The 17,694-nt window shown below is 36.5% G+C and overlaps 1 protein-coding gene across 4 annotated transcripts in view; it reads left to right on the top strand.

The window, feature by feature from the left end:
- The window catches only part of NEBL (nebulette), a 266,943-nt gene that overhangs the window by 180,444 nt on the left and 68,805 nt on the right, over nt 1–17,694 (top strand). For 2 of the 4 annotated variants that reach the window (XM_032991536.2, XM_032991533.2), the window contains 4 exons: nt 1,361–1,471; nt 7,873–7,983; nt 15,715–15,816; nt 17,387–17,488. The exons of the other annotated variants lie outside the window; for them this stretch is intronic. In XM_032991536.2, coding sequence (XP_032847427.1) covers nt 1,361–1,471; nt 7,873–7,983; nt 15,715–15,816; nt 17,387–17,488 — 426 coding nt within the window. The remainder of the gene's footprint in view (nt 1–1,360; nt 1,472–7,872; nt 7,984–15,714; nt 15,817–17,386; nt 17,489–17,694) is intronic. 4 annotated transcript variants of the gene reach the window in all.

Here is a 17,694-nt window from a genome sequence, read left to right as displayed (position 1 = left end):
ATATATGTATACCCATGTCAGAGATCTTAGGTCTTCACATACAGACACACACATGCACAGCTGTAGTGACAAAGAAAGAATGGCAGCTTCCAAAACGCCAGAGCAGAGTTCACTGCCTTCTCTTCATGTTCCAGGTACAAGGTGTCATAGGATTGCATCTCTGATTATTTCCCACAGGTGAGAACAGCAGCAGGAGTTTTATCTAACAGAGAGTTGTTTTGGTTAAGGAACTGTTGGTTCTGGATAATTTTTCTGTCACTTTAAGGAAGACTTAAATGTTTGGTGCCTTATTTTTTGTGCTACCTTTATGATTATAATAAAGAACATCCCAATATCCCTGTCTGGAGTTAAGTAATTTGTATACATTCTGTATTTCGTTTCTGATATACATCAGTTTGCTGGGTGGCTACATTAAATATAAACGCATCTGATGAATATTTTTATTACATTTATCTTCATATTTTCTGAGAAAGAGTGGCATGTCATGAAGGACATAAATGTGATGAAATGACAATTTTTAAGAGACAGACTATTGTAGTCTACAAAAGTACAATGTAGAGAGACTATTGAATCCATCTGTCTGATTCCAAAGAAAAGCTGCTAATTATTAGTCAAAGATTTAGAGATACAAAGATGTTTCAAAATTTTAAAACTGGTATGTTTTATGTTATCATACGGTTGAGTTTACTTATTGCAGCATTACCTGAAGCTGGTGATGTGATTGATGGTTTATCTTGTAAATTACTGACCTCTAGTGTCTCATAACCTGTTTTTGCAAAACAAACACTGAAATTCTTAACAGCATGTCTACTGAAGTGGAAAAGAGCCCTCTGTTTTGGGAAATAGCAACAAATGTTACAGCAAATTATTGAGAGAGATATATATATATAAATACATGTGTTTTAATATATATAATACATGTGCACATATAATACATATATAGAGTATGTATGTATATATAATACATCCATTCCTGTCCTTTGCAGTTACATTTAATTGCTACTACTTATTAATCGGTAAAATATATTTTGTTGGCTTCTCATTGCTCCTGTTGTGCAAAACTTGGGAAAATGGAAAGAAAAAAAAATAATTTTGGGTTTTGTAAATGATTTTAAAAAGGATGAAAAAATAACTGCATTGCTTACCTTATTTTATACTTCCCCCAAAATTACTGAATTTAATTAGATACTTTTCATTGCTTTGTGAATTAGACACCATCCACCTGAAGTATTTTAAAGTTATTATTTAAAGATCTGTTTTTGCTTGAAAGTTTGACATCATTAGATTTTTCCAGTTCTAGTAGTCTGTCCCATTGTATCTTAATTTTTTCATTATATGTCACCTTTTTTCTCCTCTCAAGGTGAAGTATAAAGGAGCTGCTAAGAAAGACCTTTCCAACTCTCTTTATCAGCAGATGCCAGCCACAATTGACAGTGTATTTGCAAAAGAACTAGCGCAACTTCAGAGCAAGGTACAATTTTAAAATCACAAAATTATTTTTAGATGAATTGTGTAACAGAATGTGGCCAATTTGAACAATATATTTGAAAGGATACTTGATTGCCTGCTTGATTTATTTGGGTGTGTTTATCATCCAGAGTTTATCACCATAACTTCTTAACTTCAAGAACTACTCACTTTTAAAACATTGACAATCTTACTTGCTATGCTTATTAACTATAAATTTAAAAACTGCTAGTGCATTCATCAGTCTAACAAAATCCATTAGAAATCCATGAATGCAAGAAGGAGTTATTGAATCCAGTAACATTGCACTGCATCTATAGAACAGACAAGTCTTCTATAACAACCATTTCAGTTTGAGTGTTGTGTTAGCTGTATAAAATGTTTGATGCTAAAGGGAAAAAAAAAAAAAAAACAAACACAAATGACTTCTAAAGGCACTTACTGGTAGCAGGAAATGCATTTCTGATGGTCTACATGCTACCACTCAACAAATTTTATAGAATTAAAAATATTAAATCAAGTATATTGAACATAGCGTAAAACATGCAAACAACCAGTAGAATAGTAGATTCCAGTTCAGTTGCCTTCAGGGGCTTAAGAACATGATACCCTTAATATAGGCAGCTGACCCATCACTTCCATTGATCTCAGTGGAATTGTGAATGTTAAGTATGTGTAATATGAAAATCTGTAACTTTATTCATTGTTACTCCTGAGAATTACAGCTGATAGATGGTCATGGCTTTCTATCCACCAAACATTTCCACTTTTTTCTTGTTTTGCTTTTCTCCTCTCTTAAAGATATTAACTACATATATTTTAATACAGCCAGTCTGTGAATACACTCCTAAATACATATTATTAATTGTATCTCAATATGCATTCTTCTAATAAACTGATTTTTTTTTTTTTTTAAGAAAGGAAAATATTAATAACAAAAGAAAGCACTGAAATCTCAGGACAGCTTGTGGAGAAATGTTTTGATTTAAACCAATGTGTTAATGAAGGCTATATTAAGAAAATATAGTAACTTAAAGTATATTTTAGTTTTCATAATTTGTAATGGAACATATATACACTCAAGTTAAAGCAGCACAGGAGCTGAAATGACATAAATGTGACACTTCATTGTAAAGTGAGTGATTAGAAGAATTACAGTAGAAATACATTGGAGATTAAACTTGTGTAACATTTTTAAATCGTTAACTTGATTTATAAAACATTAGTTAACTAGTTTGCCACAGATTTACTCCTGGATTCATTCCAAATGAGTACATTCTACATTAGTTTACGCAAATGAGGTTAATTAACATAAGTGATGTGGCAGAAAGATAAATAACTGAGACTAAAAATGAAACTATTTGATTCATCAAAAAAACTCTTTTAAGAAAAAGACAGACATTTGCATTTGCTATTTTTTAAAAGTTTTCCTCAATCATCCAACAGTCATTGAGAAGCAAATACACATATAGGATGAGTTACATTTAAGCAGAAACTTTTCCTGTAAAATTCATACCATCCCCTTAGGAATAAATGCATTATAAATCATGATCTACCATAAAACTTAAAGATATGCTGACACATTTTTCCAACTTGTGGTTACTGTTGCAGTGGACCTGAATTTAATGCTATTTTGAGAGAGATCCTAGGGGATTTTCTAGTGGAAAATCTTCTCTACAGTATTCAAATCTAATCCATATTGTGCCTATCACTGCGGTACCTAAGTAGCTAATATAAGGATTTCAGATTTCAGCTGGGTCAGGATATGGCAGAGGGGCATTTCTGCTGCATCTCTCTCGCTGGGATTGTGAATTTACAGGTCATCTTGTTGGAGACAGGAGGTGAAGGGTATGCCGTAGGAAGGAGTGAGAGTGGCACTGGTGGACGATGGTGCCAACCCTCCTGCAAAAGGCTGTCGCAAGCACAGAACTGCAGTCTGTTTCTCAATTACAGGAAGCTGATTTTAAATAGGTGCTGACTTCCTGAGAGGTGGAAAATACGAGTATGTGCCCTCCTCCCCATCCATATTAGAACAAATTTACACCTCTGACTCCCTTTTCAAGACTGGGCTTGAATGGTTTTGTAGCCAGCTCAAGTAGGTGCTTTCTTGCTCTGTGGGGCCATGTTTTTGGCAGGATCCGTAGCCTCTGCCAAGCAGGTGCGTCGGGACTAGGGGATCACTGTGTGGAAGGGAGAGAGTCACTGACCCTCCCCGCTGCTGCCCGACAGCACAGGTCTGCTGAGTCTTGTGTGCCTCTGCCAGGTCTTCTTGCAACGGTGTGTCCTCAGCAAACGGTTTCTCCCATGATTTGGTGTTTGATCCTGAAATGTTCCTGCTGCACTGCGGCACAGCAGGGCCATTTTCAACCTACCTAGATTTAGCCCAATTTATTAATTTTATACGCTGTTTCAGGTCACACTCATGATTTAGGAACTTGGAGGCAACTAGGGGAAATGCCCTTTTCGTCACAAGAAATGATTCCCCACCTACAGCTGCCCTCCACTGTCCTCTCCAGAGCAAACAGACTGCCACAGCACCATCTATCACTTTTGCATGCTTTAACTGATATAGCAATTGTCATTGACTTCAGCAGAGCCAGGACCTTGTTTTGTAGGGTTCCAGCCGTACAGTGTCAGCACTGACAGGATCTTACCATAATGGAGAGTACAACACCATGACAATTGTGGTTTGCCTCCTGTGGCGCTTTTTTCTCATATTGGCTGTACTGATTCATGATCAATTCCCTCTTCAAGATACACAGGAAGGACTAAAATAAGAGCACCTCTGCTGGCATTTGCATAAAGCTCATGTTTGCTCTTTTGTGTTTTATGTAGAACTGGCATTGAAGTGACAATAAATACCCGTTGAGAGGGAAATCCATCCAAAATTTTGACAAAAAAATCATGACAATGTTTATGGGACAAAAAGTTTCAGGAGAATGAAAAGTAAGTCTCATAGATCCACATACTTGGGTGGCTTTTATCAATTTCATTTTTTCCTCTAAACAGAAAATTTGACTGTTGCCTTCTAAATAGCTTTCTTGAGGGTGATTAACCAGATTTTCCTCCCTCTCTCTGTTTTGTCAATAGCTGTCCCCAGAGTAAGGTAGAGAGGGCAGAAGTCCCAGTCCCCATCAGGTAACCTCACTCTCCTTGCCAGCCTACAAAGCTCTCACCAATTTCCCTGTACTCTGCAATGAGAAAATAAATTGATGAGATCAGTCTAGGTAGGGAGCCCTCATTTTGGTTTTCCTGAGAGGAAATGGACATTTTGGGGAAAAATTGCCATTTTCCTGTGGAAAATATTTCTAAAGGAAATCTTCTGATCATTGCTAGCTCTGTGCCAAGTCTTTTTCTTGTCTGAAGACCAGTGCACTGAATTCTTCCTCACGCAGAACAATTTTTTTAATAAGGTGTCACAAACAATGATAAAGGTATTTAAAATTGCTTGAGGGAGAAACAGTGTTGAAAAAAATTAGGCATTTCATCACTTCTTTCATCACTTTATTTCTGCCATAAGAAGAGATTGCACTGTTTTTCTTCTTATCTGAAAGGAATAATCTAAAGCAAACTGAAGGCAGTTTAATTTTCTCCTTTGCACAGGACAATGTCTCAAATAGTAACTATATGTCAGTGCTCAACAGTATTTTCTGCTTGTTTTTAAAGTTGATGAGCCAAGTGAATCTTAAGCAATATTTTCAGCTTCCAGAGAAAGTTTCAGAGTTTTTCTTACTAGTGCCTTCTTTTACTTTCCTATGTATTATTTCATTATGATAAAGCTATTTTTTTTGTGCATCATTTACAATCATATTAAACATTATCCAACTGTTTTATGTACTTCTTCACGTTTTTTTATGGTATCAAATCTTGTGTTCAAGATTTCCTCTTTCTTCTGGTAGCAGGTATTAGTCTGCTGGACTTCTCTACTTTTGTTTTATACAAATACATCATATAATCTAATTCTCCATCTAGAGATTAAAATGGCATTTTCTATGTTCTTGAGCATTTTCTCCTACAAAATGTACTCTGTGGATTTTAAGTTCAGAACTCAGTTTACTGACTATAGAGGGAAATGTAAAAGTAAAAATTTAATAGTGTTTAAATAGGATCAGTCAGAGTTAAGTTAAAAGACCACAAAGCCTTCCTTAATGCAGCTTCCTATTGATACACTGGTGTACAAGAGAGATAAGAAAAATAAAAAATGAGTACTTACAAATTAGTTCAATCTGAAGTCATATCTACTTAAATAATTGCCTTGTATTTCTTGAGTTAATAAATGGTGCCACTACAGAGTAGATGTTGCGTCACTGACCTGTGATACTTGATCTCTTTGTGGAGTAGTTTCATATGTAGATTTGATAGAGAAAATTCAGTTTAGCTATAACTTGAAAATAACATGAAATGAGAAATAAATGTATACATGCTAACATGTAAAATAATGATTCTAAGAATAATGATGAAATAATCCTCATAAACATTTTTTCATGTTTCCTTGAAACTGATTTACAGATATGGGAATAGTTCTGCATTAAACTGTTCAAAACTGCACTAGAAAGCTGTTGAACTCCTAGCCTGTGGCTGCTTCAAGGTTACTTAAGTCAGTCAGTAAGAATAATGTGAAAAGATAGGAAGAACACAGCTGTCAAATACCAAGTCAAACATTAAGTTAAAGAAACAGTCATCTTTTCACAAGATAGTGGACGCTCAGTTGTAATTTCTGTTAGTTTTCTCATGTTGGAGTTGATGTGCTTTTGGGTTTTGATGTCTTGGTTACATGGCCTATTTGCCAACAGAAAAATATAGATGTTGAACCAGCAAAGTGGCAATGTAATAAAATATCTGTAAATTAGTAGATTTTGGAAGTAACTGTACAGGTCTGCTTTTCAGAATGGTGTTAAGTGGAGAACATCTCAAAAGTGACAGTGTGAAGCAGAAGCAGCAAAAGAGGTTTTGTGGCATGTGTTTATATAGTCATTGCACTTTTGTAGGGAATAATTTGTTAGTGATGCTTCAATCTTGTTAAAGATTATTTGCTTTACTAGTTGCAAGGTGTAATCAGTATAGAGACCTTATAGACATTTTTTTTTTGTTTCAATTTAAGTTGTGTTTGTTTACCCAGAGGCCTGATTGTGTTGGATTTACACTGTATAAGGAAATGTCACATTTTAAGTTGCCCAATTTGATACTTTCATTGGTATAGTAGCAGTGCAACCCCTCCCCACCCCCCACCTTTTTGACTTAATCTCTCAGCCTATATATCATTTTGTAATCTGAGATAGTCAGAGCACATACTAATATATTGCCTCAGGCACCCTGATCTGTGACTCGTGCAATCTTGCAGCCTTAAACACAAACAGATACAACATTTTCTCACAGCTGTAGTGTCCTGTCCTAAAAGAGTCCAAATCACTGTAGTTGAGAGTTACCATCTCAAAACTTTCACCATATTCTTTTATTGCTCTCAAAGGTTTTAGTTTCAAATCCTCCTCCTCCTCCTGATCAGCTTTCCATCTGATTTAGTATTTACTGTTTTCTTGGGGATTATTTTAATGCTTGCTCCTGAGAGCTATTAGAAAGTGAATTTTCTCCCTGCTTGCTGCTTCTTCAGGCATCAAAACCTGGTGAATTTTCTTAATGTAAGCCTAAAAGCTTCTGACAAGGATAAGTGCAAGATCAGCTTTTCAGGCAGTTTTAATATGTGAGTGTGTGTATAACAGAGTACAGTGAAAGCTGGATTAATGCCCAACACTGAGCTCAGTTTCTATTATAAAAATAAATTTGTTTATAAACTCACAGTGCAATTCCATTTTCCTTTACCATGATGACAATTGAATATAAATACTATTTTTCTTTGTGAACCTGGGGGCTAGTCAAAATGTGTATTGTGCTAGTAATTTCCTAACAGTGGAAGAAATAGATGTTTGAGCTATGAGTATTTAATGTAAACCTCTTTATTTATGAAGAATGCACAAAATCTTTTTTTTTTTTTTTTTTTTTTTTTTCTGAAAAGAGGAGCAAAACCCCCAACCTGGAATATTTACTTAGCTGATAGATTCAAGTGTGTTTTGAGCAAAAAAGCTTTCACTTATGTTTGTCCCTGGGCTGTCTTCTCACCTTGTTAAGGTTAATTGTCTGTTTCTGTATATTTCTTTTTCTTCCCCCTGTCTACTCATACCTCTGTTGCAGTAACAGATGCAGAGAAATCTCTCTGCTGACTGTGCCTCATATGTCTCTGTTTTGGGTGGAATCTGCTCGTGTTTCAGGGTTCTGGTTGCATTAAAAATCTTAATTATTTATTACATTTTTTTCCGCTATACAGGCACACTATGACACTAGGTTTAACTCAGCTCATATTATTATACCTGCTCTGGTGAGGTCATAAAAGTATGATGTTGCTTTTTTCAGGTTCTCTATAAACAGAAACATGATGCTGAGAAAGGAATTTCAAATTATGCACATATGAAGGAGCCTCCAAATATTAAGCATGCCATGGAAGTCAGTAAATACCAGAGTGATGTGAGTACTCCCCCATCTAAGATAAGTTTGCTTGTTTTGGGTAGATACATCTATTATAGCTAACTGAAATGAATTGGGCATGGAATATTTTAATATTTCATTAGTTGGTATTTTTTACATTATTTGCTCTGAAGTAAGTTGGGACAAAATGCATGGATAAAATATGCTACGAGTAATGGTATGTGACTTTTATTCTAAATTGCAGTGGAAAGCAGTTGTTATTGTTTGTTAGTAGCAACTGTTATTAAGTGCTGTCACTTTGAAATAAAATTACAAACACAAGTTCTCTGAATTCATGTGTACCTACTTGTACTTGAGAAGTGTTTAAAGCTCTTTGTTTACATAAACACCAGCATGGTTTCAGTGTTTTACACTGTCAACACTTGGATAGTTCTTCAAGATTTCTGTATAGAGGAGAGAAGGTGGCTGTTTCTGCCCTTCTCTTACGCACTTTTATGCACATGAATAACTTTCTTCCTATTTCATGAATACATATCAAATGAATTTCAAAGAACAATTTATGACTTATTTGACAGATTCTGAGCTATAGAGTTCAGTTTGATGCCTAGCACTAGTTTGTACCATTGTCCAAAGTATTTGTTCTTGTAGTTTTTACTTAGATAATTTACAAATAATTTAGAGTATTTAGCAAAAATAATTTTAAAGTTGTAGGTTTTTTTTTTGTTTTTTTTTTTGTTTTTTTTTTACAGCTGCTTGTTAACTTCTTTAAGTCCTTTAGGTTTTCACAATATAAAAGCCTAATTATAGTATTTACATTTTTTATTAGTATCAAGTCAGGTGTGATTTTGTGGTTAAACTAGCTTATACTAACTCAGTGCACCATTTCTGGGGGGCAGAAATGCTACCAAGATTAGTGTCTTGAAGTATACAAACAGAACTTTGAAGAAAAATGTATGTTGGTTTTAGGTTTTGTAAAAGCTTGCTTATGAGAAAAGTAAATTTTAGGAGAATATTGGCTAAAATAGTGAGGTCATTTTAAAGGGTGCACAAAACCAGTAAGAACAGCTGACCTGTAAATACCTTTTGAAGTTATGATCCATTTCCATTCTTAGGTAACCAAGTCAAGTTAGGTAGGTATGTGATCTTGTTTCTCAGATAAACGGGATATTTGCTTGCTGCTAACAATGTAGAAAATTAAGTTTGGCTGTTGATTTTGAATTTTCTTAAATTTATCCTATCTTCCCTCCTGACAGTGTAACAAACACTCTTAGGTTATGTAGGCTGAAAACGAAATGTCAATGTTAGATGTATGTCTGTATGTGCAGAATCTTGACAGCTGGCTGCTGATTAAAAGGCTGCTAGAAGACTTCAGGGAAGCATTATCTTTGAAGAATAACTTTTTTTCTTCTGCTGGGAAATACCTGCGTTGGAACTCCCATCAGTAATTTGCAACCTGCCTTGATTACAGAATTCCCTCTTCCTGTCAAACTCTGTCCGTCTCTGCTGTTGGAAGCATCGGGATATCAGATTGACAGAGGGTAGGAGCTGGGAACGTGAACTTCTCTCCCCATAAGCAAGAGGTTCTTTTACCTAGCAGTAGGAATGGTGGTGGACTACTAGGGAAGGAAATAATGTTGGGAAGAGATGGGAATTCCTCTCAAAGAAGGTGGAGGGATCAGGAGGAATATGAGATGAGTATTTGGATCAAATCCATCATGATCTGAGGATCGGTATGCTAGTGCAAAACCCATTCCCCTTCTACAGTTGTACATCATCTGCTAACAGAATTAAGGAGAGGAGGATACAGATGTGAGAGTAAATGAAATTTGGTTGTTTCGTCTTCTTTCACCGTTAAAGCAAGCAAAAAAAGGGGAAATGAAGGCAAGCCTAGGAGGGATGTTTTGATAAATGAGAACTTTTAACAGCATTTAAAAAATAATGAAAAAATGTGAAGGAAATTATTTTCAGCCTGAACAAACTTCAGAAAAATCAAACAAACCCTCTGTATCGAACATAAAACTCTAACCAGTTAGTTTCATCTGTTTAAGAACAGATTCTTTCTGGTTGCTCATGGGGAGCTGCAGTGCAATGGGGATACATAATTTATCACACATAAAGGGGAAAGTTATGTAAGTCCAGTTATTGTTCAGCAGTTACACAGCTCCTGTGGGTAATTGTTTGGGCACCATGGTGAATAGCTGTGGATTTCTTGTTTTGTAAGTACAGGTCTAATTAAGAGCTGCGTGAGTTTTCATCTTTGAGTCAGAACGTGGAATGGTGAGCATCCCAGAGGTGGAGCATTTGTCTTTCTGAACTATTTCAGGCTATTTGTAGAATCACAGCTTTGAAAGTGCAGGGAAAAAAAGAGGGAAACTACTGGGGGAATAGAAGGACAAAGCTCTTTTATCCACCACTCAGTACAGTATACCTATGGGAGCAGAATGCATGTTTACCTACAATGCTCTGCCAACTCAATTCAACCTTTACATGCAGGGTTTGCGTCTAATAGGATTAGGATGTGTTTAAGACTATTTACTCAGCCTTAAAATAAGGCTGACATTTATACTCAACTCTGTGAAATGTGCAATTTCCTTTAAAAATTAAGACTGTATTCAACTTATAATACATTTGTGCTGACATTTTGAAACTGTCATGTGCTGTAGGCCTTCACAACACTTTGAATATCATTAACATGATCTGTAAGCGTGGGCTGAAGCTGCGTAATAGGGAAATACTGTAAAATCTCTTGAACAGTGTGATCATGTATAAGAAAAATATTTTTCTCCTCTTCATACTTAGACTGAAGAAAATTGCCCTCAAAAGAACAAAAGTGACTTTTTTAATGATAGGGAATTTACTTGAAAAATAATCTAAATACTACATAATGCTTGAATGAAAGCATATTTATCCAAACCAGAGCAGTTTTTTCTACAAACTGTGTTTGTGTTGTGTTAATGATGTGACTTTGGCACACAAAGGCATTTGGAGAAAAGTGAAGTAGGGACCATCAGCCTACTTTATGTCTGTGCTTGGCTACTTTACATCATTTAGCTCATCTGGGAGTTTCCAAACTCAGGACTAAAACTAGGTGATGGCCCCTAGAAAACTGTAAGGTCACAAAACAGTGGTTCGCCTTACGTGTAGCTGAGGATAACATGCATTTGAAGAGTGAAATGACGTGACAATTAAGTTTCTAAAGCAAAGAAAACACTTGCCACATTGTCCCTGGGTAGAAGCTGCGCATAGCATTTATTGAAGATACTTAAAGCTGTGGATCACAGTTCTATCTGTTCTATGATCTGATCCATCACTGGGCATCATGTATAGCAATATAACGTTAAGCATTTGTACAGCAATTTATATGTTTTGCATGGTTAAAGTTACTGATTCTCCTCACAGCATTACATCGTATCAAGTAAGGAAGTGTTCTGATATTATGAATAAGAAAACTGCAATAGACTCATCTGTGAACATTTAAAAATCAGTTTGCAGATCTGAAGTTGGAGCCCTCGTATCTTTTCTCTTACACTTACGTACGAAACAGTGCTGTTTTTAAATTGTTAGTTGACAGTCAAACTTTTGATGTATATGTATGCTCTTTACAGTTCATATGATGTCAGTAGTGGTATTTATAATGTATTGCTGACCATCTAAATTTTAATATTTAAAAAGTCTGTATTGTCTCAGGCATAAGCTTTTTTTCATGTTCAGGATATTGTGTGGTCACAATCCACACAAAAAATTTACATACTTTCTGATAAGACCAAATCAGCAGGTCTTAAACTTGATGTGCTTGAACACCGTCAATAACATATCAAAATGTCCATGTTTGTTTTGATGCAGATCATGTTAAAGTCAAGCTTCTCCTGGCTCTCTGTTCAGCTTCTGCTTTAGAAAAATCACCTTTCACTGACTAACTTTCTGCTGACAGTGGTTGTCAACAGCAGGTCCCCCTGGACCACTTCCAACTGGTGCTGAAAATGATGTGTTTACTCCTGATGTAATTGGGACCAATCAATTTTCAAGCCCATTACTGGAAAGGATGACTGCATCAATCTGTAATGGGCCAGAAATGTGTTTGTCTCTTCTACATGAGCTGGGAAACCGTTTTCAACACCATTTGAGTGGGGATCAGAAAAGCTGTTGCCAGTGCTGATTGTCACCAGCTAGTCATTTTCTTAGTGTTGATGTACCCCAAAGTGCAGATGAGAGAAAAGGGGGCAGAGACACAGCTGACAGGCCATTAGTTAGTGGACTTGGAGCTTTTAGAAAATACTAAGCAGGGACAAACAGTAGGAGACAAATTCTCTTGCATATAGGTGTGCCCTGCTCCTTGCTGACTTCTCTGTGTGCATCTCAAGAGGGCAAAATGTGTTCATAGCTGCTTATGCATATTTTAATAATTTATTACCTACAGCTTGGAATAGTTTTGGAATTGGAATAGGGGAGAAGACAGAAGATTTCAGGAAAGGTCTGAGTCTTTTAAAGCTAGGTGTGCTTGGGTCACCCTCTAGCAGGTTTCCATTTGTTGATTGACAGCCTGATATGTTTTGCAGTGTTGTTAGGAATCTATTTATTTTTCAGCATTGTAGTGCATTCCAGTGCACTGCCACCATCATGAAAGGTGAAGCGTCTTCAGGACCCTCAGTTGGAGTAAATAGACCAACATGTTTATCCTCAATGGACCTTATGCCTTTTTATAAGAGCTGGATGTTTGGCCCTATTAAAATTAGTATACTAATTATGAGAAAGCCCTGAATATTTTCCTTGCTTTGCAAAAACTAGTGGCAATTCAGAGTATGTAATCACATTTTAGATTAAAGACAAGAAATGGCTTTTGTTCAGAATATTGTTTTTTAAAAATATTCAACAATGTAAGCACTTTTTGTTGTAATTTCAAATTGGGATAGAAGAACCCTTTAAATTTGGTTGGTATTTGTAGTTTACTATTTGCAGCTTAAACACTGGAGATGGTACAACTTTTTTCCCTTTTTGTCCCTGCTTCTTTCTTGCTTGCATTTCCCACTGGTCTGCTGTAACTCTCCATTTAGGTCTTTCACTGCTGCTGTTAATTTGTCAGTATCTCGGTTACTTTTTCCTATGTAAAGGTCAGTTTGAGCAGATGTTTCATAGACCTGTGGTCATCATAAAAAGGAACTATTCTTGAGCCGTTGGTGATGTTTTTTGGTAGAGCCTGAGCAAACCTTTGAACTGAAGATAGAGTAAGGTCATCGTGCAGTGCCTGGAGGTTGCAGTCAGGGTTTGAGCCTCTTGGTAAGAAGCTGAACCAACTCAGGAGAAGAAATTTGCCCCTTCCCTGGGTGCTTCTTCTGTTTCCTTTCTTCTGTTGCTTGACTAGGCTTTGTTTTCTCTTTTCCCCTCTCGTAGGCTATTCCACTTTCCATCTTCTCGGTGGGTGCACACACCAATCTGGTTGCTTTGCCCTGTCTGCATCTGTTCCCCTGCTCTCTTGGAATAACTCTGGTTTTACTGTTCTAACATAGCACTACTAAAAAAAAAAAAAAAAAAAATCAGTAGATGGAACAGAATAGCAGCTGTGTAATAGAGGCCAGCACACTGTCCCAATGGGAAAGGGTCAGCATCCAGGGATTGAGGTTATTCAGGAAATGGGAAACATATTTTTTCTTTCTTTGGCCTACCTCTGACAAACTACTGTTCTGCTGCATAACATTTTATTCTCACCGGAGTATGACAAGCTGCAGAATGGAGCAAATATATATTGCAGACATTTGTAAAATGCTAGATGACTTTCCCTCAGACATAAGTAATAGGTATACTGGTTTAGGTGCAGGAAGAATAATAATTCACTCAGGGAAAGCTATAGCAATTGGCCTTGCATCTAATATAATTGGAAATGGTGAAATATAAAGGACTGTCACTGTCTTATTCCCTGCCCCCCCCCCCCCCCCTTGAAATTAACCACAATCCATTATTTCATGTACTATATGATCATGTCATTTGGGAGCAATAAGTGACCACATTTCCTCAACTTTATCACCACTATTCTTGATTCTCTGTTGTTAAATTCACTCCATTCCTAATTTCTATTTTGAGCACATATGCTGGCCTTTAATTTGCAATTTACATGGATGATAGGGTGCTATTCAGAAACCTGTTTCTGCTGCCTTTGTGGTTTTCACCTCACCTCATGTGGTCATTAGGATGAACAGCATATAATTAACTAAATTCATGTAAAGCCCCGAATTGCAAATGCTTGTCTGTACATCTAGTTTCTTAAAAAAATAGACGAAATCTAAACCTAACCAAAACAAAAGTTCCAGTGGTTTAAACAAGCTCTAGGAATCAGTTTCTATTTTCTTGGTAGGTGATACTTTGGACTGTATTCATTGAACCTATTTATTTATTTATTTTCTCAGTGATTACACTTGTGAGTCACTCATTGTAGGTTAAAAATTATAAGATCTATTTGTGGGCAAGCAGCCAACAGTGAAGCCTATTTAACTTGTCTACTTAGCTGAAGCCATATGGACGCAAAATTACTTTCCTGTTGCCTGTAAAATATTTGCCAAAAAGTAAGATTTTTTTCTTTTCTTTTTACAGTAACATTTCTACAAATTATATTTGTTATTGAGTGCTGCGGTTTATGAGTTTGTTGAATTGTACCCAGAGTGAAACTTTAGATTGGAAACAGGAGCTAGATGCGGAAGTTACAAGCGAATCTTCAAGCTGAGGATTATCTTGAGAGGTTGATTAACTTTGTTAAACAACAGAATAAAATTTAAAAGACTGTCCAATAAAGCAGGAGTTATTCTGATACTATTTCCTGTAGACTTTATTTGATGTTCTCTGACTTTTGCTTGAAACGTCGATTTGTCAGACACTTTTGAATACCAGGGACAATTTTTGCAATCATTCAGAATAATTCAGTAAGACAGCTCTTGGAAATTGTCTTAGATTGGCACATGTGCTACAGCAAGGGAGAGGAAAACGTCTATAGACCCTGAAAATGGAGAAGAAGGATAGCTTGTGGTCTTGGAGCTCTGTAACGTCCCTGAGGTCTATGCTGTTCCTGTGATTGCTTTGCTAAATGGAGAATGTTTGGACTCTCCTACCTGTGGTTTAGCCTTCTGGCCAAAGTTTTCTGAGCCCATTCATTATAGTAGTGGCTTTTGCACGAACAGAAAAATTCAGTCTTGTACTCAACATGCTGGAACACTCAGCCTTCTTGTTCCCATGATTGTGTAAAGGCGCAGATAAGTGGAGTTGTGGGGAGTGGGGGATGCTGAGGTGGAGTTGTGTCATTGAATTACATACCGGCTACACGGCTGCCCATTGCTGAGAAAGACATTCACTATGGTAGAATTACAGTTTCTGTTCAGTGTAGCTGCAGTCTGCTAGGCTGCAGTGCTCAGTAATATTGTGGGGTTAGATTATGCTAAAAAAGGGTACAGCATAGAAAATAATGCTGTACTCTTAGAAGTCCATTGAAATTTAATGATAAAACCTAATATGCAGGTCTTTACAGTGCTTTTGTTTTCTACTATGCTTCTAAGCAAAACTATTTTTCATTTTACTATTGTATTTTGTGCTTCTGAATTTCTTTCTTATCCTGTTAACCTGTGTGTGGGTTTTACTAAATAATCCCTGTCAAGCAGGACTCTATTGGAATAAATAAGGCAGATTTCTATTGAGTGTGATGGCTGAGTTGATAGGTCATTCAAAACTTATTTATAGAATTCAAACATTTTTGGTTGTTTATTTTAAATAAAACTGTTTTTTGTTTGACAGGTATCCTATAAGAAGGATGTGCAAGATACTCATAGATACACTGAAGTGCTGAACAGGCCAGACATAAAGATAGCAACTGAGATAACAAAGATAATAAGTGACGTATGTACTCCTGTTACTCTATTTGTATTTTTTAGACATGCTATTTTATTTACTCCAATTTCAGTCAGATTGTTTATAATGTTGCTGAAGTTCTCAAATGTCATGAGCAGAAAACCTGCAACCTGAAATCTGATATGGAAATTTGATTAAAAAAACCCCAGCAAAACCCAACAAAAACCCCCCCTCTTGCCTGGTATGTTAGAAAGTTATGGGCTTCTTCTATTTTGATGTTGACAGCATGACATTTGCGACTGTTGGTCATTGATCTAAAGACAACATTAAGCTTACTAGAGTTGGTTTTGTTTCAGCTTTGTTCACGATAACCAGTCTCACAATAAGTCATATGCTTGTATGCTGTACTGCACTTCAGAAGGCAGACCAAGCCTTTTTTCACCTCAGTACAAGAGCAGCTCACATCCCAGGACTCCCTTTCCTCCTCCGATCTTGGCTGGCAGCAACAGGGAAATGCAATTCCCCACTGCTCTTCTGAGAGCTGCCCAAACACGCTGCTTCTTGCATGGGGGGCTCTCCTCCCTGAATTCACCCTCAAATTCTTTGCCCTCCCACTGTGACATCTGCTAGTAGATAGGTCAAGGAGCAGTTTGAGAAGCAACAATGTGTGATGCAGTTTAATATTTTATTGTAGACAAGTCAAACAATATGTATTAAAAGCCATGAGCCAAGATTTTAAGTAACTGCTGATAGTTTAGTGTGAGACTGTCTAGGCACCTGTGGGGAGACAGTTTTAAGAGACCAGAGATTCATGATCTTCTGAAAACCAAGAACTTCTACTAAGTCTTATGCTCAACACCCAAATTTACTAAATGATGTTGGAGCCCTCTTTGAGTTAGAGTGGCTTTGGGACTTTTATTTTTCTCAGTCTGTTGTTACAATGTGTCCTTGCTGATTCACAGTGCCTGAGTAATGCAAGAAGCCTATTTTAAGCAATGGGTAATTTAGTTTGCAATATCGCAAAGCGCCTATTGTTGATTCATCTGTTCTCCTTTCTAATGCATTGTGGAAAAAAAGCTGTAGCAATTTGCATGGGAGGCAGTTAAGCTGGAAAGATCATGTAACATCAACCTTGTGGGACTAATTCTGCTCTGTTACACCAATGCAACCTCACTGACATAGAGCAAGATTGCAGTGGTAAAACTGAAAGTGGAATGTGACCTTACATTTCAAAAAAGCTGCTCCTCAGTCTAGTTTTGTTTCAAGACTGTTTTCAGCTGCTACGAATAATCTTGTGTAAACTGCAGAACCTGTCATAAAATCCTGAGCTACTGTAACCCATTCTGCCTTGATTGGGAGAACAATATTTCTCAGGCTTCAGCTATGCATTTGGTGAACATTGAATTTTGTGAATGCTGTGCATTGTGTTTTACGATAAATAAATATTACGGTATTAAGGAGCTGAAGCCTGAGAAGGGTTTTTTTTCAGAGGTGATTAGAACAGTAGTGTAAATGCAGATCACTAAATGAGACTTTTTCTGCTAGCTTTAATGCGTACATTTCTCTTGACAAAACAAAAGCAAACAATTTAATAGTGATTCATACTCATTTTTTCAAGGCTGAGTACAAGAAAGGAAGGAGAGAGATGAATAAGGAGCCTGCTGTACTTGGAAGACCAGATTTTGAACATGCTAAAGGACTTTCAAAACTGTTAAGCCAAGTAAGATTCTCTGTCATTTTACAATGACTTCATTCAGATATCTCATTCCCAGTAATGCAAGAAAATATTTAGATTTTTAGATGATTATCTCTAATTGCATGAAGATTATGTTCTTGAACTTTTCATATAGTTTTGCAATGACTGGTAAATTTAAGATTCTTAGGAAACAGAATATACTTTTTAATGCAAAAATATAATGAACTTTG

This window comes from Tyto alba, unplaced genomic scaffold (genome assembly GCF_018691265.1).
Source record: "Tyto alba isolate M040663 unplaced genomic scaffold, T.alba_DEE_v4.0 Super-Scaffold_38, whole genome shotgun sequence".
Classification (NCBI taxonomy): domain Eukaryota; kingdom Metazoa; phylum Chordata; class Aves; order Strigiformes; family Tytonidae; genus Tyto; species Tyto alba.
This window is presented reverse-complemented; position numbering and strand designations above follow the sequence as displayed.